This window comes from Capsicum annuum, chromosome 11 (assembly GCF_002878395.1).
Source record: "Capsicum annuum cultivar UCD-10X-F1 chromosome 11, UCD10Xv1.1, whole genome shotgun sequence".
NCBI classification, from domain to species: domain Eukaryota; kingdom Viridiplantae; phylum Streptophyta; class Magnoliopsida; order Solanales; family Solanaceae; genus Capsicum; species Capsicum annuum.
The window spans coordinates 2619604-2642083 of record NC_061121.1 but is presented as its reverse complement, the minus strand read 5'-3'; the positions used below and the strand labels follow the sequence as shown (position 1 = coordinate 2642083).

General features: G+C 35.7%; 2 protein-coding genes across 3 annotated transcripts; both read left to right on the top strand.

Annotated features, from left to right (window-relative positions):
* Positions 1-626: 626 nt before the first annotated feature.
* On the top strand, positions 627-11533 carry LOC107847736 (zinc finger protein BRUTUS). The gene is made up of 14 exons (XM_016692188.2): positions 627-1050; positions 3193-3402; positions 5849-6043; positions 6120-6472; positions 6599-6824; positions 7038-7206; positions 7318-8514; positions 8654-8825; positions 8918-9136; positions 9209-9346; positions 9636-9870; positions 9985-10044; positions 10708-10779; positions 11114-11533. The coding sequence occupies exons 1-14, from the start codon at positions 754-756 to the stop codon at positions 11243-11245; spliced, it is 3675 nt and encodes a 1224-aa protein (XP_016547674.1). The 5' UTR covers positions 627-753; the 3' UTR covers positions 11246-11533.
* Positions 11534-12725: 1192 nt separating this feature from the next.
* Positions 12726-20984, top strand: LOC107848067 (chaperone protein dnaJ 15). 2 transcript variants are annotated; one of them, XM_016692726.2, is made up of 12 exons: positions 12726-12883; positions 13111-13271; positions 15329-15452; positions 18010-18092; positions 18172-18283; positions 18368-18472; positions 18547-18597; positions 19661-19750; positions 19839-19947; positions 20060-20208; positions 20298-20351; positions 20484-20984. In XM_016692726.2, exons 2-12 carry the CDS (start codon positions 13144-13146, stop codon positions 20721-20723), a joined length of 1245 nt encoding a protein of 414 aa, XP_016548212.1. In that variant the 5' UTR covers positions 12726-12883; positions 13111-13143; the 3' UTR covers positions 20724-20984. The 2 variants fall into 2 exon arrangements, with proteins under 2 accessions (XP_016548212.1, XP_016548211.1); XM_016692725.2 differs by having other exon boundaries at positions 12767-12920.
* Positions 20985-22480: the final 1496 nt, after the last annotated feature.

Here is a 22480-nt window from a genome sequence, read left to right as displayed (position 1 = left end):
CTATATTCCCTTGAATGTGATCCCTATTACTAATGAATAAATCTATTTGAAAATAAGACTCTTTTATTGCGAAATTAGACTTGTTATCAATGTTGACTTATCTGTAGATCGCGTCGGGTCTTTTGATAAGTTGAAAAGTATGAAATACTTTACGATAGTTCAAAATTTGAATTGACACAATATCACAAAGAGGTTCGTGTTGCTCAATTTAGTTAAGACTTAGATGCTATATCTCATGACATTATTCAAATACAAGCCTGATAGAAATATCAAAATAAACTTTAATCATTTACTTAATAAAAATATAAGATTAATAAAAATATCGAAATAAATTCTAGTCATTTATACAACTATCAATAGATTTTGTAATCGAATACCACTAAATAAATATTTAACTTCAATAATCACAAGAAGTAAAATGAAAACTAATGTGTAAAGCCAAATTTTCCAAATTCCAAACCTCATTCAAGCACGTGCCCCACCACCCCCACCCCCTTACCCCCACTCACCCAACACATCATTCTGCTGACGTGTCCCATATTTCCACGTGGCCATCATTCTACTGACGTGTCCCATATTGCCACGTGGCCAACTATATATTGCATCCTCTTTATCCTCCCCCATTTAACCCCACTCCAAACCTATACATACAAAAATAGCCAGAGAGAAAATTAAATTACAAATACTAACAAAAATTCAACAAAAATATCAAATCTGAAAAAAAGAAATAAATCACGAGTACTGAATTTTGCTATGGCGACGCCATTAACGACTACGGCAGGCGGCGGAGGCGGCGGAGGAGCGGTAATGGCAGGACACGTGGATAAATCTGGACCGTTGAATAGACCGATAGGTGGAGTGAAAGGTTCAGGTTCATCGCCGATAAGGATTTTTTTGTTCTTTCATAAAGCTATAAGGAAGGAATTAGATGTGCTACATCGATCAGCTATGGCGATTGCGACGAATAAGGATACCGAAATTAAGCCGTTTATGGAAAGGTGTTACTTTTTGAGGTCGATTTATAAACATCACTGCAATGCTGAAGATGAGGTTCGTTTCAACTTCTTCTTTTCTTTTCTTTTTTTAAAAAGTTTTTTAGCTCTTTTTTTAAAGAAGTTTTTTTTAGCTCATTTTGTAGCTTGAATTTTTTGTTTGATTATTTTGTGAAATTTGTACTTTTTGAGCTCCATTTATGTGAATTTGTGTTTTTTGAGCTCAATTTATGGGAAATTTGTGCCTTTTGAGCTCAATTTATGTGAAATTTCTGCTTTTCGAGCTCAATTTATGAGAAATTTGTGCTTTTTTTGAGCTCAATTTATCTGAAATTTGTGCTTTTTGAGCTCAATTTATGCGAAATTTGTGCTCTTTGATATCAATTGAGTTCATTTGCAGCTCGAATTTTGTTTTTATTTTGCGTAATTTGTATGATTTGAGGTCAATTTAGCTCAATTGCAGCTCGAATTTTGTTTAATTATTTTGCGGAATTTTTGTGCAGGAGGATTCTTCTGGTGAATAATTTTTTAGCAGCTTAGCAAGTATATACACATAAAAGAATTGAAATTTTATGTGATTTTTGTATTTTTAGCTCACTTATTGTAAAGTTTGATAGAAAATTACTCAGCCTGTCCCAATTTATGTGGCGCTATTCAAATTTCGAAAGTCAAATAGTTTAATTTTGACCGTGAATTGGGACGGAGCGAGTAGTACTTATGAAAAAACAGAAAGAAATGTAGAATTTTTCTGTTTCTCCTGCTCTGGAAATTTTGTGTAATTTTTGCATCATTGAACTGGAACAATTTTAACTGCATATGTGAAATTTCTGATATTCCTATATTTTATAGAAATGTAGAATTTTGTAACAATATGATAGGAATAGGTTGTGGTTGGTATAATTTGATGAGGCGGGTAGTTATTGCATCTTTAGTTAGGTTATGCTGCAAATTGCTCTTTTGGAGTTCCTTTCTTCACCGGTATTTAGTTGATTCCTTTCTTCACCGGTATTTAGTTGATCTCTTTGGTAGTCGTGGTGTACTTTCAGGTGGTGGAAAGAGGGAAAAGATTTGAGCTTTTTGTAGCTCAATCCGTCTATTTTTTTGTTTTTAATTGTTAGGTCTAGCGTTAAATTTATTTCATAATTTTCTCTCGAGGTATTTAGAAGTCAGTTTGCTTCTTGATTAGTTGCTAGTGCCTGTATTGGTTTTCATGGAAATGAGAAACCAAATGTCAAATGTGAAGTTGACAATGAAAAGAAGATCCTTATGAACTGTTATTTCTTCATGTCTTCTTTAGTTGGGGAGATACAATGTAGTATATGAGGTCTCCTTCTGGTGCATAGTTATGTAAGTTGAGTCATTTAATAAAGCTCTCTATATTCTGGTAACTAATTCTCAATTTTGAATGTTAGAGGCTTCTTACTGTTGTGAGCAGATGTATGCAGAATCAAATTTGAATTTTCAGTTTCTCCTGCTCTTGATATTATTATGATTTTTCACTTTTAATCTGGAGAGGTTGTTGCGTGAAATCTCCTGATGTTTGAACAATTGTGTTTCTTGCTTTTTTAGTTTATTTAAAATTGAAAATTGGAAATGACAAAAAGGTAAATTAATGGTTTGAGAATCAGGTGTTATGGAACATTACCACTTTTTCACAAAAGAAAGTTTTAGGGGTTATGGAAAAAATACAAAATAAAAAAAGAGTACTTTTAATATGTGAAATCGAGAAAAAAGAAAAAGGGTTCACGAGAGATTTTGAAAGGTTCCTGCATTTTTCTACTTAAATCAACTTCAAGAAAATCGTGGGCACAAAAGGGTTCATTTCCTTTTTTCATGTCGAAAGTACACCCTGGAATTTGGCAGATTTGGGCTGCCGGATAGGATTTTCTTTTCCTTTGTGTTGTTTATTTGGGCCTTTGGGTCTTGTATGTTTTGCTAATTAATCAATAAAATCCCTTTTTTTTTTTTTTAAAAGTACACCCTGGAGCAGTCCAGCGGATTTTTGCCTTCCCTTTTGCACCCCAATAATAGAATAAACACCCCCTACCCCACCCCGAACCCAACCCAAATGGTATGGCATCTCCTTCTTGATAAATAAGCGTTTCACATGTTACAGAGCAAAATGTGGCTACATCCTACAAAAAGAGCTACCTTGATATGCTGCTTCAAATATCATAGCATATCTTTGTGTGATTGACAGGTTATCTTTCCAGCACTTGATATACGTGTGAAGAATGTAGCACGGACCTATTCGCTTGAGCATGAAGGAGAAGGTGTGCTTTTTGATCAACTTTTTGCATTACTTGACTCGGATATGCAAAGTGAAGAAAGCTACCGCAGAGAGTTGGCGTCCTGTACAGGAGCTCTTCAAACATCAATTAGCCAGCACATGTCTAAGGAAGAAGAGCAGGTATACTCTAGAATTTTACTTTACTCTTAGTTGTGGCTTGAGGGGATGTGTGATATGCCTTGTTCTTTTATGCAATTAATTATTTTACTGATGTGAAAAGGGAAAATCCCGGTGATGTAGATTGTATATTATCACTTGGTACAATTTATGTATATTTCTCACTTTGTTCCACTTTATATGTCCTAGTTGCTATTTAGAGAGTCAAAAGATGCTATTTTGAGTACAATTTTTTCAAATACTTTTTATATCGTGAATCATTAGCTAGCTATTATGACTTGTATTATGGAGTTTCCAAATGTGTAAATTTTATTAATTCGTTTTTGAAGATTTTGTGTTTGAATTCATACCGAAAATTAGTTAGGTTGATCCTCATACATCGAATTTAGTCACATAAAATGGAACAAAGGGAGAGAAATCCCTAAGGGGAAATGTTGAACGGTTCAAAATTTAGTGCATAGTAGACCCACATCTCTAATTTTGTCCATTTAAGCACCGTGCTGCTGTGCTCAAACCTGTGATGTGTGCCTAACACACACATCACATGTTGTGGCACACATCACAGGTTGTGCTCTTACCACTAGATGAAAAAAATAAATTAGGAGATAGATTATTGTTTATACGGAAAAGGCTCAAAAATATCCCTGAACTATCTGAAATAACTTAAAAATGCTCCTCGTTAGATTTTTGGCTTAAAAATACCCCTCTGTTAAATATTTGGCTAAAAAATACCCCTCCCTCTAATGGAATTCGGAAAAGGATCAAAAATACCTCTGAACTATCTGAAATGGGTCAAAAATACCTATTTGTTAAATATTTGGCTCAAAAATACCCCTCCCCTTAACGAAATTAAATTATTTCGATTGAATTAAATCCTAACTTTAACTTTTTAACCCTAATACTTTAATTTTTTTACATAAAATATTTTTTTAATTTTAAAAATAAGATTGTGAAAAAAGGTATTTGAATTATAATATAAATAGGTTGAATTTGATTTGGAAAATAAACATACATTTATACTAAAAAGGTATTTTCACTTTACATCTTTAAAGAAATTAACGAAATATAAATTTTCACTTAAAGAAATTAACGAAATAAAAATTAAATGATGAACTTTATATAAATTAACGAAATAATCGAAATAATTTAATTTCGTTAAATACTCCTCTGTTAAATATTTGGCTCAAAAATACCCCCCCTTAACGAAATTAAATTATTTCGATTGAATTAAACCCTAACTTTAACTTTTTAATCCTAATACTTTAATTTTTTTACATAAAAGTATTTTTTTAATTTTAAAATAAGATAATGAAAAAAAGTATTTGAAGTATAATATAAATTGGTTGAATTTGATTTGAAAAATAAACATACATTTATTCTAAAAAGGTATTTTCACTTTAAATCTTTTTAATCTTTAAAGAAATTAACGAAATTAAAGAAATATAAATTTTCACTTAAAGAAATTACCGAAATATAAATTAAATGATGAACTTTATATAAATTAACGAAATAATCAAAATAATTTAATTTCGTTAAATACCCCTCTGTTAAATATTTGGCTCAAAAATACCCCCCCTTAACGAAATTAAATTATTTCGATTGAATTAAACCCTAACTTTAACTTTTTAACCCTAATACTTTAATTTTTTTACATAAAAGTATTTTTTCAATTTTAAAAAGAAGATAATGAAAAAAAGTATTTGAATTATAATATAAATTGGTTGAAAAAAAGTATTTGAATTATAATATAAATTGGTTGAATTTGATTTGGAAAATAAACATACATTTATTCTAAAAAGGTATTTTCACTTTACATCTTTTTAATCTTTAAAGAAATTAACGAAATATAAATTTTCACTTAAAGAAATTAACGAAATATAAATTAAATGATGAACTTTATAGAAATTAACGAAATAATCGAAATAATTTCGTTAAGGGAGGGGTATTTTTGAGCCAAATATTTAACAGAGGGGTATTTTTGACCCATTTCAAATAGTTCAGGGGTATTTTTGATCCTTTTCCGAATTCCGTTAGAGGGAGGGGTATTATTGAGCCAAATATTTAACGGAGGGGTATTTTTGAGCCAAAAATCTAACGAGGGGCATTTTTGAGTTATTTCGAATAGTTCAGGGGTATTTTTAGCCTTTTCCGTTGTTTATATGTTAGTTAAAATTGAACATAATCTTCATCAAAAGAGAAATTGAATATAATCTTATTTTAGAGATGAAATTATCTAGTCTTACCTTTTTCATTAGAGATAGAGTTTGGTGTATCAAATTTCCCCTTACCATTTCATTTTCTTGATGAGTAACTGACCCTTATTTAGCGTGATGATTGTTTCATTGTTTTGTTGATTGTTAAAGTTGTTCACTAGCATTTCTTTTATTTCTTCTTCTTCTTCATTATTATCGCTTATATTGCTCTCTGATGTTGTTGCGCAATTTTACAGGTCTTGCCCCTGCTCATGGAAAAGTTTTCATTTGAGGAGCAGGCGTCACTGGTGTGGCAGTTCCTGTGCAGCATCCCCGTGAATATGATGGCTGAATTTCTGCCTTGGCTTTCATCCTCTATTTCGGCCGATGAGTGCAAAGATATGCATAAATGCTTGCACAAGGTAGTTCCAGATGAGGAGCTTCTTCAAGAGGTGAGTTAGCTTCCTTATAGATGCTAAAGACCTTTGTTAAGTATAGCAGAGCTGATAAAATTCATCTTTCATGAAGATCATGTTTACCTGGATGGATGGGAAAAAGTTGACAAACAAACGCAAAGCTTGTGAAGAGAGTACAGCGGACCATACTTCAGATTCTGTTGTTAGAGGCTTAATCAGTAAGGCAGAGAATGCTCCTTGTCCTTGTGAATCTTCTAGAAGTGAACTAGTCTCAAATATCAATATTAAGGAATCTACTTTAAATCATCCGGTTGATGAGATACTGCATTGGCACAAGGCTATTAGAAAGGAATTGAATGACATAACAGAAGCAGCTAGGGAAATAAAGTTGCGTGGAGATTTTTCTGATTTATCTGCCTTCAACCAAAGGCTCCAGTTTATTGCTGAAGTTTGTATCTTTCATAGGTATGCGACATCATTATTATCGACTGGTCGTTTGAAGTTTTGGCTTGAATTATTTTATCCGACTAAGGTAACTGCTACGGTGCTTGAATCTGTATCATTCTTACCGTTTTCATACTTTGACTGCAGTATTGCCGAGGACAAAGTTATATTTCCTGCAGTAGATGCAGAAATATCATTTGCCCAGGAGCATGCAGAAGAAGAAAACGAGTTTGATAAATTTAGATACTTGATAGAAAGCGTTCAGAGTGCAGGTTCCAACTCAACTTCTGTAGAATTTTATGCAAAGCTGTGCTCACAAGCTGATCATATAATGGAGACAGTGGAAAGACACTTCTGTAATGAGGAGGCTCAGGTGAGTAATATCAGAATCGCAAATATTCTGCAAGTTCAACATTTCTATATTTATAGTTCCCCCGGTAAAAAATAGTTGTTTTCTCGAACATGATGAAAGTAGGATGGCGTTCTTGCCATCTACAATGCTTATATTTTCTGGTTGCCATTCAAAACTTAAACCAAAGAGTTAATAGAAATTGACGATGATTATTTGGATTCTATGTGATCCCAGGTTCTTCCACTCGCAAGAAAGCATTTTAGCCCCAAACGGCAGCGGGAGCTCCTTTACCAAAGCTTGTGTGTTATGCCACTTAGACTCATAGAATGCGTCTTACCATGGTTGGTAGGATCATTAAGCGAGGAGGAAGCAAGGTCTTTTCTACAGAACATGCATATGGCAGGTAAAGCCTAATTTCTGCTTGATACTTTGATTTAGTTAAAACTTGGCTTCGGTGTTGACAATGATAGGAAGTATGCCTGTTCAACTCATCTGATTCAGTTATCTAATGCAGCACCAGCATCGGACATTGCTTTGGTCACACTTTTCTCTGGTTGGGCATGCAAAGGTCGTCCAGCTGACATTTGTTTATCTTCAAGTGCAACCGGTTGCTGTCCTGCTAAAATTTTAGCTGGGAATCAAGAGAATTTAGGTAAATGTTGCGGTACGTGCACTTCTTCAAGAATCGTCAAACGTAGTATCTCAAATGGTGAGCAAAGTAATGGTGAAAGGCCAACCAAGCGTGTAAACTTAATGTCAGAGGAAAAATGCTATCGTCATGATCCTTCAGGAGGTGGAAAATTTCGTAAAGGATCTACTGGTAATCAGTCTTGTTGTGTTCCTGCATTAGGCGTCGTAAATTCCCTAGCTGCAGCAAAATCATCACGCACTTTTAGTCCAAGTGCTCCTTCTCTGAATTCCTGTCTTTTCAACTGGGATACCAGCTTGACCAATGCTGGAAATGCAACTCGGCCGATTGATAACATTTTCCAATTTCACAAGGCAATCAGAAAGGATTTGGAATTTCTGGATGTTGAATCTGGAAAACTCACTGATTGTGATGAGACTTTCCTCAGGAAGTTTTGTGGTCGTTTTCGTCTCCTGCGGGGCTTGTATAAAGCTCACAGTAATGCAGAGGATGATATAGTATTCCCAGCTTTGGAATCAAAAGAGACGCTTCATAATGTTAGCCATTCTTACACCTTGGACCACAAACAGGAAGAAAAGCTGTTCGAGGACATTTCATCGGCGCTTGATGAGCTTTCTCAGCTCCGTGAAAACTTGAATGGTGGGAGTTCAGTTAAAGGTCCTTGTAGAAACTCTGATTCTTGCGAGTTACTTGAATATTCAAGAAAATATAATGAGCTAGCAACAAAAATTCAAGCCATGTGCAAATCAATAAAAGTAACCCTGGATCAACATGTTATACGGGAGGAAGTTGAGCTATGGCCGTTGTTTGACCGGCATTTTAGCATTGAAGAACAAGACAAACTAGTTGGTAGGATAATAGGTACAACTGGGGCAGAAGTACTTCAGTCAATGTTGCCCTGGGTAACCACTGCTCTTACTCAGGATGAACAAAATAAAATGATGGAGACATGGAAGCAAGCTACCAAAAACACAATGTTCAGTGAATGGCTCAATGAATGGTGGGAAGGAACTCCAGATGAAACTTCCCAAACATCAAGCTCAGAGGACATTGTATCACGAGGTTGTCACCATGCTTTTACTAGTTTAATCATGCCGTTGTGATGTTCCATAAGATATTTACGTTATACAAGACTATTAGTGGATCTAAACTGAGCTTTTTCCTGATATTCATTTTAGCCTCTAAAATTGTCCCTTTTCAGGACATGAGTTTCCTGAATCTCTAGAACAAAGTGATTCCACTTTTAAACCTGGATGGAAGGACATATTCCGGATGAATCAAAATGAACTAGAGTCAGAAATAAGGAAGGTCTCCCGAGATTCTTCGCTTGATCCAAGAAGAAAAGCATATCTCATTCAAAATCTTATGACCAGGTTTGTTTTCAATAAATCCATCTTGTGAAACCTTTGTGATTACTAGATCTTTGTTAATATTCCACATAACCTATTGGGCATCTGTTGTTCAGTCGCTGGATAGCTGCTCAGCAGGAGTCTGAAGCAAGATCTGTTGAAACTTCAAATGGTCAAGATCAAATTGGATGTTCACCTTCATTCCGTGATCCAGATAAGCAAGTGTTCGGATGTGAGCATTATAAAAGGAACTGCAAGCTTCGAGCAGCTTGCTGTGGTAAACTATTTCCATGCAGATTCTGTCACGATAAAGTCAGTGACCATTCTATGGAAAGGTAAATTTCTGAACTCATTTCTGTTTCTAATCGAACTCTTATCACATCCCTAATTTTTCTAGTAATTTTCAGGAAGGCAACAACTGAAATGATGTGTATGAACTGCCTCAAAGTTCAACCAGTTGGACCTATTTGCACGACTCCATCCTGTAACGGCCTTTCGATGGCAAAATATTACTGCAGCAGCTGCAAATTTTTCGATGATGAAAGGTGATACTACAATAACAATACCTTGTTTCTCGTTGATGAAGTAGACTGAATCACATAGATCAATATCTAGAACATCACACCCTCATTTTTGAAAATTTGTTTGTCAATTTCTTTTGGACAAACTCATAGTCACATGAAAATCTATGCCAATACCTAATACCTAAAGTCAAGGATGAAATCCTTGGGTCTCGACTATTTCTGCTTCTTGTACATGTTGCCAGATGAAATAATACCTCTGATAGAGCTTTGATCTTTATTTTCTCTAAGTTCTATTCTTTTCCTACTTCAGGACAGTATATCACTGCCCGTTTTGCAATTTATGCCGGCTGGGGCAAGGACTAGGTGTCGACTTCTTTCATTGCATGACCTGCAATTGCTGCCTCGGAATGAAACTTGTGGACCACAAATGCAGGGAGAAAGGTCTTGAAACCAACTGTCCAATATGTTGCGATTTTTTGTTCACATCAAGTGAAACTGTCAGGGGTCTGCCCTGTGGGCACTTTATGCATTCAGCATGCTTTCAGGTCTGTTTGCTTCTTTTCTGCTGGGTTATTCTCGTGACTTTGTTGTCAGAAAAGATATTATGTTGTTTATTAGAAATTTAATTTGAACTAAAAGCAATCTTGTTATTTCCTCAGGCATATGCTTGCACACACTACATATGTCCCATTTGCAGCAAGTCTATGGGAGATATGTCGGTAAGATATGTTCTTCCTTCTTTAAACAAACCGTTTTACTTAGTGATGCTTGTTTGTGTAAATTCATAGAATTATATGCAAACGCAAGAATATTGTGAGATACTGCTGTTATAATTCGTCAAAAGTTTTGAAATATGGACTATAAAAATATAATTTTCTGCATTTTTCTTTTTTCTGGTTTCAAAAAGAATTTCCAGGCTGCATTCATAACAGTTGGTTTAATTTCTCAGAGGGCTATAGTTGTATTACCTCTATGTATAACACTAACTTGGATGTGTTCGTGATAAAGTTGATTTGAATATCTCTTATGTATAGTCAACACTAATAGCCTTGTAACATCATACTTTTATTATGCTTCTCTTTTGACCTTGTTTATGAACGACGTACTTTGATATTGACATGGTGTTTTATTTCATGAAATTCTAGTAATATTAAGAAAGAAGTAGGACATTGTCTTTGATCATATTATATAAAGAACTCATATTATGGTTATCAAAAAAAAAAAATGAAGAAATCATATTGTCTTCTCACTTCTTGTGGATAATAGCATGTAGCCCTATATATTTCTTATTTCAAGACCGTTCCATCGTTCTGTATCCTTTTTCCCTATTCTATTTTACTTGTGCTCTGATGAATGACCTCAACTTTCGTTCTCTCCTTTAGGTGTACTTCGGAATGCTTGATGCTTTAATGGCTTCGGAGGTACTACCAGAAGAATTTAGAAACCGCTGCCAAGTATGGAATCTTTTAACAACTCTAATGCTTATTAATTATTTTTGAAGCTATTTCTCAAGAAGTTTGGGTTTATCGGAAACAACCTCTCTACCTCCCAAGGTAGGGGCAAGGTCTGCATACACTCTACGTTCTCCCGACTCCATTTGTCGATACACTGAGTGCATTGTTTTTGAGCTATTTCTCAAGAAGTTTGGATTTATTGGAAACAGCCTCTCTACCTCCCAAGGTAGAGGCAAGGTCTACATACACTCTACCTTCTCCCGACTCCATTTGTCGATACACTGGGTACGTTGTTGTTGCTATTTCTCAAGATATTTATTTGAAATCTCCCCAGGATATATTGTGTAACGATTGCGGTAAGAGGGGAACTGCACCATTTCATTGGCTATATCATAAGTGTGCATCTTGCGGATCCTACAATACCAGAGTCATAAAGGTGGAAACAAGTCCTAGTTGCTCCAGCTAATGAGACCTCTGCCAATCACATCGCACCATATATATACAAGACCATAAGTCTCTTTTATGTATATATAATAGACGTTGAACACCTTGGTAAAAATCTCTTCTCCGCGATTGAGATTACCCTCTCATAGGATTTACATACTAAAATACATCATTATTTAGAGTAAGCCCGATACATAGGGTTGTAAAATATATGAGCATTTTCGATCGCCAAAATTTTGTTAATTGTTATACTCAAGAACATTCTGTTTATCCGAAAATCATGTTTACGAGGATGAAATGTTCAAAGAAATGAATCTTGCAATATGTAAATTTGAATTTACTCGAACGCACCAAATGAGAAATTCAAAAAACAAAAATCACATACGAATTAATGAAGCAATATTCAACATGATAAAACAACTACTCAGCTCCTATGCTCAATATTAGAGAAGGAACACAACAAGATATGACATTATACTATACTTGCAATAGAATTTTTATGAGAAGACCATTATTATATACTATGCTAAACAAATAGTAAACATGAATAAATGGTATTATTAAGGGTTTATATGAATTCTCTTCAATAAAAAATTGTACAGTTACACGCCGTAAAATTTAATTCGTATATGTATAGACTACACATTAAGTTTCATTTGACTTGTTTAGGTGTTACTTTTCATTTCTTAAATTATCTTGATAAAAATTCTAACTCTGACATTCATCTTGATAAAAATTCTAACTCTGTCTTTGAGATCAACCCACTCAAATACTTTCAAATAAATCTTATACATGTCAAAAACCAAATATCTACAACAAAAACATACTCGGTGTATTCTCATATAATGGGGTCTGGGAAGGTAGAGTGTACGCAGATCATATCACAATCTCATGTGAAGTAAAGAAACTGTTTTCGATAGCCCTCCAACTTATGACCGATAGCAGTATAACAAAGACAAAACATAAATGCATATAAACTAGTACAATATGTAAAATAAACTACAGGGTGTTTGGATTATAAACTAGTACAATATGTAAAATAAATTATGGGGTGTTTGGATGGACTTATTTTAAGTGACTTAAAAGGTATAAGCCAAAAGCCAAAAGTAGGTAATAGTTTACATTTGGCTTATTATTATTTTTTTTTTGTACTTTTCAAGCTAAAGTAAAATATTTTTAAGCACTTTTTATTTTTGCCAAACATTTTCAAAAATTTAAAAAATGCTTAAAAGTCAAAAGCACTAAAAAATAAGCTAATTCAAACATCCTCTAACATTGTTAGGCGTTAGTCACAACATAATACTATAGTCATAAAATAATGCTAAAAATAATATATTCGAAATTATAGACATCACTTAACACCTCGAAAAGAAATCAAATACCTAAAATATCAAGTAAAAAATACTATACTACGTAACAAACAAATGTGAAGCTTTCAAAATGTGTTTTCCAAAATTACCCCTATAAGTACTTTCACCATTTTGCTCTACTTTCCTTAACCTCACATGTACATATTTGTATTTTCACAATTCATACCTTCTCGTGCTAGCTACACCAAACTTTCAAAATTGAATCTTTTTTCCAAAATCAGAAAAAAGCAAAGCAAAAAAAACTCCATTTTTTTTCAAAGCAGCTGAAGAAAAAAATAAATAAATTAAAGGTCAATTTTTTCCCCTAAATTTTCCCTTAAACCCTAGGTATTAAATTTTCTTGATTTATAATCCTACTGTTAGATCTCTTGGTTTAACAATTTGATATTTATTCAAGAAACCAAAAAGGGGTTTTTTTTTTTTTTTTTCTATTTTTTTTTTGGTTTTTTGGTATAAGAATGTTGAATTCATGTTGAATTTTAATGTGTATTTGTTAAAATTTTGCTTTTCTTTGTAGATTTTGTGAATTTCAAATTCTTGTTGTTGTGTAATGAGTGGTTCAAAATTGGAGGGGCCATCGGCTCCAGTGGTAAGGAGGGACCCATATGAGGTGTTGGGGGTTTCAAAGGATTCATCTGATCAGGAGATTAAGACTGCTTATAGAAAGCTTGCTCTTAAGTAAGTTTATGCCTAACAATATATTACTAGTTTCAATTCATTGATATTTTTGGTTTATGTTGTTACTATCTGTTGTTTATTGTAGCTCGATTACTGTATTGTCGTGTTTGTGATTTCGGATAGATAGTTTATAGTATTACTCTTTTTGTTGTTCGTTTTTATGTTTGTTATGCTGTTATTTGTCCAGAGCCGAGTGTATCGGAAACAACCTCTCTAATTTATAGGAGGTAGTGGTATGGACTGCGTACACTTTACCTCCCTAGACCCAAGGGCGGATCCAGGATTTTCAGTGAGGGGGTTCAGTAGTACATATACGGACTAGTCGAAGAGGGTTCAATCTCTACTATTTATACATAAATATTTTTTTTACCATGTAAAAGTAGTATAATTTTCCGACGAAGGGGGTTCGGATGAACCCCTTGGACCCTATGTAGATCCGCCACTGCCTAGACCCCTCTTTGTGGGAATACACGGGGTGTGTTGTCCCTTTTTGTTGTTTGTTTTTATGTTTGTTATATTGTTAATTTTCTAGAGTCGAGGTTCTATCGAAAACGGCCTCTCTACTTCATCTGAGGTAGTGATATGGATTGCGTACACTTTACCTTCCCCGGACTCCACTTTGTGAGAATACACTGGATATGTTGTCGTTGTTGTTGTTGTTGATTATTGTATTGTCTTTTTGTAGTTTTCGTATGTCAATTCATAGTTATTTTTTGGTGTAATGGTGTTTAAATGCGGTTATTGGAATGAAAAAGACCCGAATGTAGTTCCGTATGTCCTTGATGGACAGAGTTACCTGATGATATTTGTTGCTATTTGTTGCTGGTGGGAGGTGACAGGTATCCCGTGGATATAGTTGAGGTAGGCGAAAGCTGGATAGACACCAAGGTTATCAAAAAAAGTGAGATCTGGGAAGGGTAAGATGTATCCAGACCTTACCCCTATTTAAGAGGTAGAGAAGCTGTTTTCGACTGTGTTGCTCGGACTGTTCAAAAATGTCGTAGGGTGCGTGTCAGATCCTTCAAAAGTAGTGCAATTTTGGAGGATCCGACACGGGTGCAGCAACAGTTTTGGAAAGTTCGAGCAGCTTAGGATTTCGATAGACTCTCGACTTGAGGAAAAACGATCCAAAGTATTTAGAGAAAGAAGTAATGGAAGTGAAAGCATAACAAAATGAAATACTAGGCTAGTCGAAGAACAAAAGAAAACAAACTAGAAATACTATGGTTACTAGTATGGGCGGATAGCAAGACAAACACTACTACTTACTAATCTACTATCCTAATCCATGTCCTCCACACTTTTCTATTTAAGGTCATGCCCTTGGTTTGGTGAGCTGACACTGCGTGATGTACTGTCTAATCACCTCTCCCCGATACTTTTGCCTACCTCTACTGCTCCTAAAACCATCCATTGCCAACCTCTCGCATTTCTGCACTGGGGCATCTGTGCATCTCCTCTTCACATGCCCGAACCATCTTAGCCTCGTTTCCTGCATTTTATCCTCCACTGAGACCACTCCTACCTTGTCCCTGATATATTCTCATTCCCAATCCTTTCTCTCCTAGTATGTCCACACATCCAAGCAACATCCTCATTTCTGCAACTTCCATCTTTTGAATGTGAGAGTTCTTGACTGGCCAACACTCCATCCCAAACACCATAGTTGGTCTAACCACCACTCGACAGAACTTGTTTTTAAGTTTTGGTGGCATGTAGCTTGCTGTTAAGCACAGGGGAATTATTGGATTTAGTAGCAAGACAACACTTGTCGAATTTAGTGATCAAGTAATTAATTAAGTAATGTGATGGTTGATGTGTATTGTCATCTGTGGACATAGATATAGATGGGAGGAACTTTCTTTTACAGTTTTTTTTTTTTTTTTTTTTAATGTATGATATGTTAGATGGAAAAAATTTGACGGTTATGGGAAGTGAAATCTGGTATAAAGGAAAAAGTGTGTGAAATTTTTGGGCTTTGGATATTGGGATTTAGGAACTTCTTGATTTGATACTTGCTCTTGTGGATAAATAATGGACACATAAATTATTGGCAGGTATCATCCTGACAAGAATGCTAACAATCCCGAAGCTTCAGAACTCTTCAAGGAGGTTGCATACTCATATAGCATTCTATCTGATCCAGAGAAAAGGAGGCAATATGATATGGCAGGCTTTGAGGTACTCACCCCCTGTCCACTGTCTAATACATAATGTTCCGTTGGGGTTGTTCATCATGAGTAATGATATATGATGTGAAAGACTTACTATTTGCTGATTTTACAGACTGAAATCATGGAGAATACTTTGTTTGATATATATCACCTTACATTTGCTTGTTATGTACTACAATGCATTTGAATGAGGCTTCTGATTTAGCAGTACAAAGCAAGTAGTTCAAAAAGAGAACTCTTTATGTTCTTGATTTCAAGAGGGGTTATAGATATAAGAGCTGGCTTAGGCTAATATTTGCTTATACAATAGGTTGTAACTTCATGGCTTCAATGTAGCATATCTAGAAAGATTGAATAATTAGTTATTTTTTGACTAAAAAATTGTACACTTAGTTATATGCACTCAAATGTCAAACCATACAGGGACCGTTAAGTGCTGACAATATAAGCTTAACATGTTGGAAAAGGTTCAACAAAAGTGGGTACTTGAAATTTGCAGGATAATGCTGCAGCAATCTGGATGTTAGAACAGCTCCTTTCATTCTCGAAGTTTCTGTCCTTTTGTATTTGGGGATATTAATAGGTGTAAAGCTGAAACGTCATTCCATCAGCTGCATTTTCTGGAATCCTCACTTCTTCTTGAGATTTCTAGTTCAGGATTGTTTATAGGATCCCCAAAATATCTCAGGAACATGTTCCTACAAAGGCAGTCTTTGTTTTCATATTAGTAGCAAAAGGTGCTTCTGTTAGTGTTGCAAGAGCTTTCTAATGCCAATATCTTTCAGTTCGAAGGTTATAGTGTGTCTTAGTGATGCCATTCATGGAATGATTGTATAAAGTTGTATGCTAGAAATAAGCTGTTATATATGCATCGAGGTAGGTTGTATCTTAATCTGCGAGGATTGTTAGTAAGACTTAAATGATAGATACCTAGAAGTTGTGCCAGGTATTTGCAAACACAAGAAGAAGAAAATAAGACAACAAAGAAATTATTAAAGAATATGTAAAAAGGAGTAGTACTCAGACTGTGATAACCCCTACTTATCCAAGGAAAAGAAAACCAGTCTATCTTCTAGCACGTACTACAGGGAGTCTATGATATCTATCGATGAAGCAATATCCTGTACAAAATTTTCCTTACACCAAAAGTGAAACGAAAAACATTTCATCTTAATCTTTTGAAAGGAATTGCTATGCACTTGAAAACACCTACAGTTTCTTCCTTGAAATGGTCCACCATATGCATCCTGGAAAGATCTTCCACCTCTTCTTTTGTCCATTCAGTCTATCAGAAAAATTCCAACAAGCAAGCAGCTCCCCTTTGGTCCTAGGCATGATCAACGACAGTCCATTCATACTCAAAAGCGTTCGATTTGCTTAAGGACTCTAGCAATCACACAGTTTATAAATAGGTGACTACTACTGTCAGCCTCCTTTCCTAATAGATAGCTCCTTTAACACAATTGCGTCCCCCTTCTCTTTAAATTGTCTTGTTTTAGGCGAGCATCTTTAATAACTAACCATACACTACAAGCTACTTTAGGTGGTATTTTCACTCGCCATACTAGTTTTAAACTCCACAACTGAAGCTTCTGACCAGGATGTAGTAGCTCCCAGTCATTAAATTGTCTCCTGAAGTTGGTGGACAATACGGGAAGAAGGGAAGAAAAGATGCTTTGAAGATAAATCTTGTCTCTTTCAGAAGATAAAAAATGAAGTGCTTGGCCCTTCTGTATTTTTTGAGTAAAGGAGAGTATCTGTCTAGAAGATCAGGATTCAATTTTTGATGTATTAGACTTCCTCCTTGTAGATGATAGACGAGCTGTGAATTTTGTGCTTTTTGTCCATCTTACGTGTTATTATGGGTGATTATACAGTCTTTGTATAGACTTTATGTGTTGCCTTCCTCAAAAAAAAAGTTGAGGTTCCACCCTTGCTGATCCCAACTGTCCACTGCTGCAACTTCAGGATTAAGATTCAAAACCTTCATATCATTGAACATGTCCCTTCAAGGGACCAAGTCCTAACCAGTTTTCATTTCAGAAAGATGTATTTCTTCCATTCCCTACTATAGTGTTGATATTTGGAACCAGGAGAGGCCAAAAGACCTTGATGGACCTCCATAAACTGACCCCATATAGTGTTGTCACTGGCCCCATACTTTTCTGTGATGACCTCTTTCCATAATGCTTGCTTTTCCTTACAGAATCTCCAAATCCATTTCATGAGTAAGCTTTTGTGGCATAGTTTTAGAAATCTTATGCCTAGGCCCCGAGATATCTTGTTAAGTGCAAGATTTCTCCAATTAACTAGGTGAAAACATCTCCTTTTTGTTGCCTTGTATATGCTTTTTGCCTTTTATTTTATCCATTCACTTGACTCGGGGTATCAAAATCGTTTAGTTATTTTTTTCTGGTTCAATATGCATTTTGTGTTGGAAGCCTGAGTTCCAATTCTGGCAATAATTTCTTTGGCAAATTATAGCTGATAAAACTTCTTGAGCGTCTACTATGCGCAAAGAATGCCAGTTCTGGACTCTATTGACATTTTTCTTGAATTTTAAGGCTCTTGAAGCTGAAGGAATGGATATGGAAATTGATTTGTCCAACCTTGGAACTGTCAACACAATGTTCGCAGCATTGTTTAGGTAAGTCTTCCTCCCAAAATTCTGTATTCCTGGTGGTGTTTTTGATTAGTTTTCTTAAATTATTTATTTTTCTGGATAGCAAGTTGGGCGTTCCTATCAAAACAACTATTTCTGCTAATGTTCTTGAAGAAGCTTTGAATGGAACTGTCACGGTCCGCCCCCTTCCAATTGGCACATCAGTCAGTGGAAAGGTATAATTTAATTGTCTCTTCAAGTGGCAGGATAAAATTTATCAGTTGTACCAGGGTTTTGACATCAATTAAGCTTTAATGCAGGTAGAAAAGCAAAATGCTCATTTTTTCGGTGTAACAATTAGTGACGAACAAGCAGAAGCAGGGATTGTAGTAAGAGTTACTTCAGCTGCCCAAAGCAAATTCAAGGTACATTTGATACAATTATATGATAGGTACTTTTACGCTCTTTGATACTAAAACTGATTTTCATGAAATTTCAGCTACTATATTTTGAACATGATGTAAGTGGGGGTTACGGCCTGGCCTTGCAGGTAATGAAAACATTTTACCGTTTTAATTCTTCATTGTGTGCTTACAGAGGATTCCTATAGCCAACCGTTTGTTATTGTGCGCTTGAGATACTTTTTGCTATAGATTTCTGTTGAAGAACCTTGATGTTTGCTTAGAGAAAAACAGGAATTGATGCTGAATTCTGAGTGATTTAATGTGGCTAGAGAATAGTAAAGCAGTATAGGGAACTATCACCTGAGACGGGATATGTTTAATTACTAACAAATGAATACATCATTCTATATGTCGGTTTAATTTTGTAGACATGTTTAACCTGATCGTACTTTATGTTTTTTTTTGAAGTGAAGACATTTGTTAGAAAATTTGACCGATCAATCTCACCACCTTACCAACTTTTAATGTCACTCATTGACAACCAAAATTAGAGTTGTTGGACCCTAAGGACAAAGCTCCCAAGTACCACAAGGTGTAAGAAGTAACATATCCTCAATTAGTCTCCAAATTTAGAAGATATCTCCTTAATCGGTGATTGTCATAGCTTGAATGTGAAAGAGTTCACCTATAGACTTAGGAATGTAAATAGAGAGCAAGGATGACGCAAAGGTATAATGAATTGATATGTGATGTCTAAAGAATGTATAGGTTGGATGATGATTAGGAGTAGAACAATAACTTTTCAAACATCTAGCGGAAGATTGTGTGGAAAGGAGATAAATTTGACTTTAATGTATCTAAATATGAAAAGAAATTGCTTTCTTATAAATTATGGGAAGAAACTGATAGGAAGACTAGAACCTAGAAGCTCGTTGGTGGTTGCCTGGGAAAAGCTCGAAACTAGTTAGGCTCACGTGCTTTTTTGGCAATCAATATGGGGAAGTCTGATTTGCTTCTTGCTATACATGTCTATCTTGAACCTTAAGAGTGGCACCATCTTTAGATGTTTCTTTTCACTTGTAACTTCCAATCCTGTGTGTATCATCTGTATGTTATGAGCTTGTAAACTGGATTTTGATGAAGCAATTATTCAAGCAATTCACTGATTAGTGTTTCTTGATAAAACTGATCCATTGTCACTATTTACAGGAAGATAGTGAGAAAGCCGGCAAGGTAACCTCAGCGGGAATGTATTTCTTGCACTTTCAAGTGTACAGAATGGATTCAACTTTAAATGCGGTATGTGAATTTCATCTCTCTGGTTAAAAATAATAGTTTAGCATGCAGTGTTCGTCAAAATTGACAGTACTTGTGATGATGTATGTAGTTAGCAATGGCCAAAGATCCTGAAGCTGCTTTCTTTAAGAGGCTGGAGGGCCTTCAACCTTGTGAGGTCTCACAACTAAATGCTGGCACGCACATATTCGCTGTTTATGGTCTGAGCTTTTTCTTTTTCGTCGTTGAATATACTGTTTATTTTTGGCAAACGCTATCTAATTGCTACTGATTGTGCAACGGTTAAAGAAATATTTGATCTGATGTCTGCAGGAGATAATTTCTTTAAGCCTGCTAGTTATACCATTGAGGCTCTGTGTGCCAAGACATACGAGGACACAACTCAAAAGCTCCAGGATATTGAGGCTCAGATTTTGAGGAAGAGAAATGAGCTTCGACAGTTTGAAACAGAATATAGAAAGGTTGTCTATCTGCTCATAAACCATGACTCTCTTGAATCTGTCGCACCTCATGCATCCTCATCACACTATTTTCCATGCGATGTTTACAGGCATTGGCGCGGTTCCAGGAAGTGACCAATAGATACAGCCAGGAGAAGCAGTCTGTAAGTTTGTCTCTTACCTTAGTTTCATTGCATTATTTGTTAGTAACCATGATTTATCCCAGGGATTTTGGGGGGGGCGGAGGAAAAGAATCATCCATGAGTTACCCTCTGAGTGATGTTACTTTTGTAAAGGTCGACGAGCTGCTTAAACAGAGAGACACCATCCACTCTTCATTCACAGTAACAAGGACAGTGTCCAACATAAGTGGGAGTGGGAGTGGGCATTTCAGTAACGGAAGTAGCAGTAAACTTTCTGGCGATGACTTAAAAGCCGATAGCAGCCCAGGGGACGATGGCAGTTCAGACTCCAAGGATAAATACGCCAAGAGAAAATGGTTTAACCTTAACCTCAAAGGATCCGAGAAAAAGTAACCGCACTTAGATGCTATGAGTTTCCAAATCCAGCCTCGCGACCAAGGATGAGGGCTGCCAGAAGAATTCTTGGGGTTTTGAGACGATCTTTTTTTTTTTTTTTTTTTAAATTATTTTTTCCAAATATCATTTTTTGGACATGTTGATGTCTGATATTGTCGATTGATCGAAGATATAGGTGTTTTTTTGTTTCTGTATTTGTACGTACAATTGGTGTTTCTGTATCATAATGTACTAGTCAATGTACACCAAAATTTTCAATCTCTGAGCACAACATTTAAGTATAAGAACTCAACGAAATTCTCTTCATTGTTTGTAATTCGAATGGGAAATGCTCGTTGAGTTCTTAAGAATCATAATATTTTTTCGTTCTCAGAAGTTTTCCCCTCCTATCTATCTGATAAACGACAACATACCTAGTGTGATTCCATAAGTTCGGTATAGAACTATCCACTAAAATAGTAAGTGTATTATGCCATGTTAATTTTCTATGTTTTCCTCCCATTTTAGGCTCTCATTCTTTTTAGATTAATTGGGTTGCTTACAATTACATTAAGATGGAACAACAATAACAACATACTAATTTCACAACTGAGCCGTAAGCGCAATGGGGGGTGACAGAGGAGGTGCTCGTACGAGAGCTGTAAGCGCGGTGGAGGGTGACAGAGGACGTCGCACAAGCTGTAAATGCGGTGGAGGGTGACAGAGGAGGTGCTCGTACGAGCTGTAATCGTGGTGGAGGGTGACAGGAGGTGCTCGTACGAGCTGTAAGCGCGGTGGAGGGTGACAGGACGTGCTCGTACGAGTTGTAGGAGCGGTGGAGGGTGACAGAAGACGTTGTACGAGCTGTAAGCGCGGTGGGGGGTGACAGAGGACGTGCTCGTACGAGGAGGGTGACAGAGGACGTGTTCGTACGAGCTCTAAGCGCGGTGGGCGGTGACAAAGGATGTGCGCATACGATTCATAGAAGGATATGAAAAAGTACTTATTTGTTGGGAATATCTAATCAGTTGATATACCGATGCAGGAAAATTCTTTTAAAAAGGACGTGTTGACCTTTCTTTCCTTCGCTAACCCCCATAGTGGAACAAGAAAGTTCCGTCTCCAGTTTAGGGGAAGGACAAAGGAAAGATTCAGCCAAGGATAAGGTGGAACAAAATCCTCCGGTTTAGCTCCTTTAGTTAAGGCGCCAACAATTGAGTTCCATAGCTTAGGTAAGCATCAACGAGAGGTCTTGTGGTGCATCCAATTTGGGATTAGTAGGATTCATGCAGACCTAACAAGATGAAAACGCGCGTACAAATTATTTCCTAGTCAACTGGTGAAGCATCCGAAGTATAACTCCACACTCACATGACCTTTGTTGAGAGATAGGAACATCTGGTGAAACCGGTAAACTACACTTGCTTCTGGATAGATGTGGGGGATATCTTGAAAAGTTCCATAAAGAGATTATAATTCAAAATTTAATTAATCAAAGTGTTAGGACCATTCTACTCTTTTGAGAAATTTTATTTGCCGTCCTAACTAATAAAATAACAATAAGCTCCATTTAGATAAGGCTATGCATAATTAATAAATCATGACATTGTACTAAAGATCCTTAATCAACCAAAAATAAAAATAGAACAAAGTTAAAAAAATATTCATTAATATTGTTTCTACGTTCCAACTCTTTCTTTAGCTAAGATGTATTATTGTTTACATTTTACAATTGCTTTATTATGTAAGGTAGATTAGTTGTCTAGGTTTTTTTT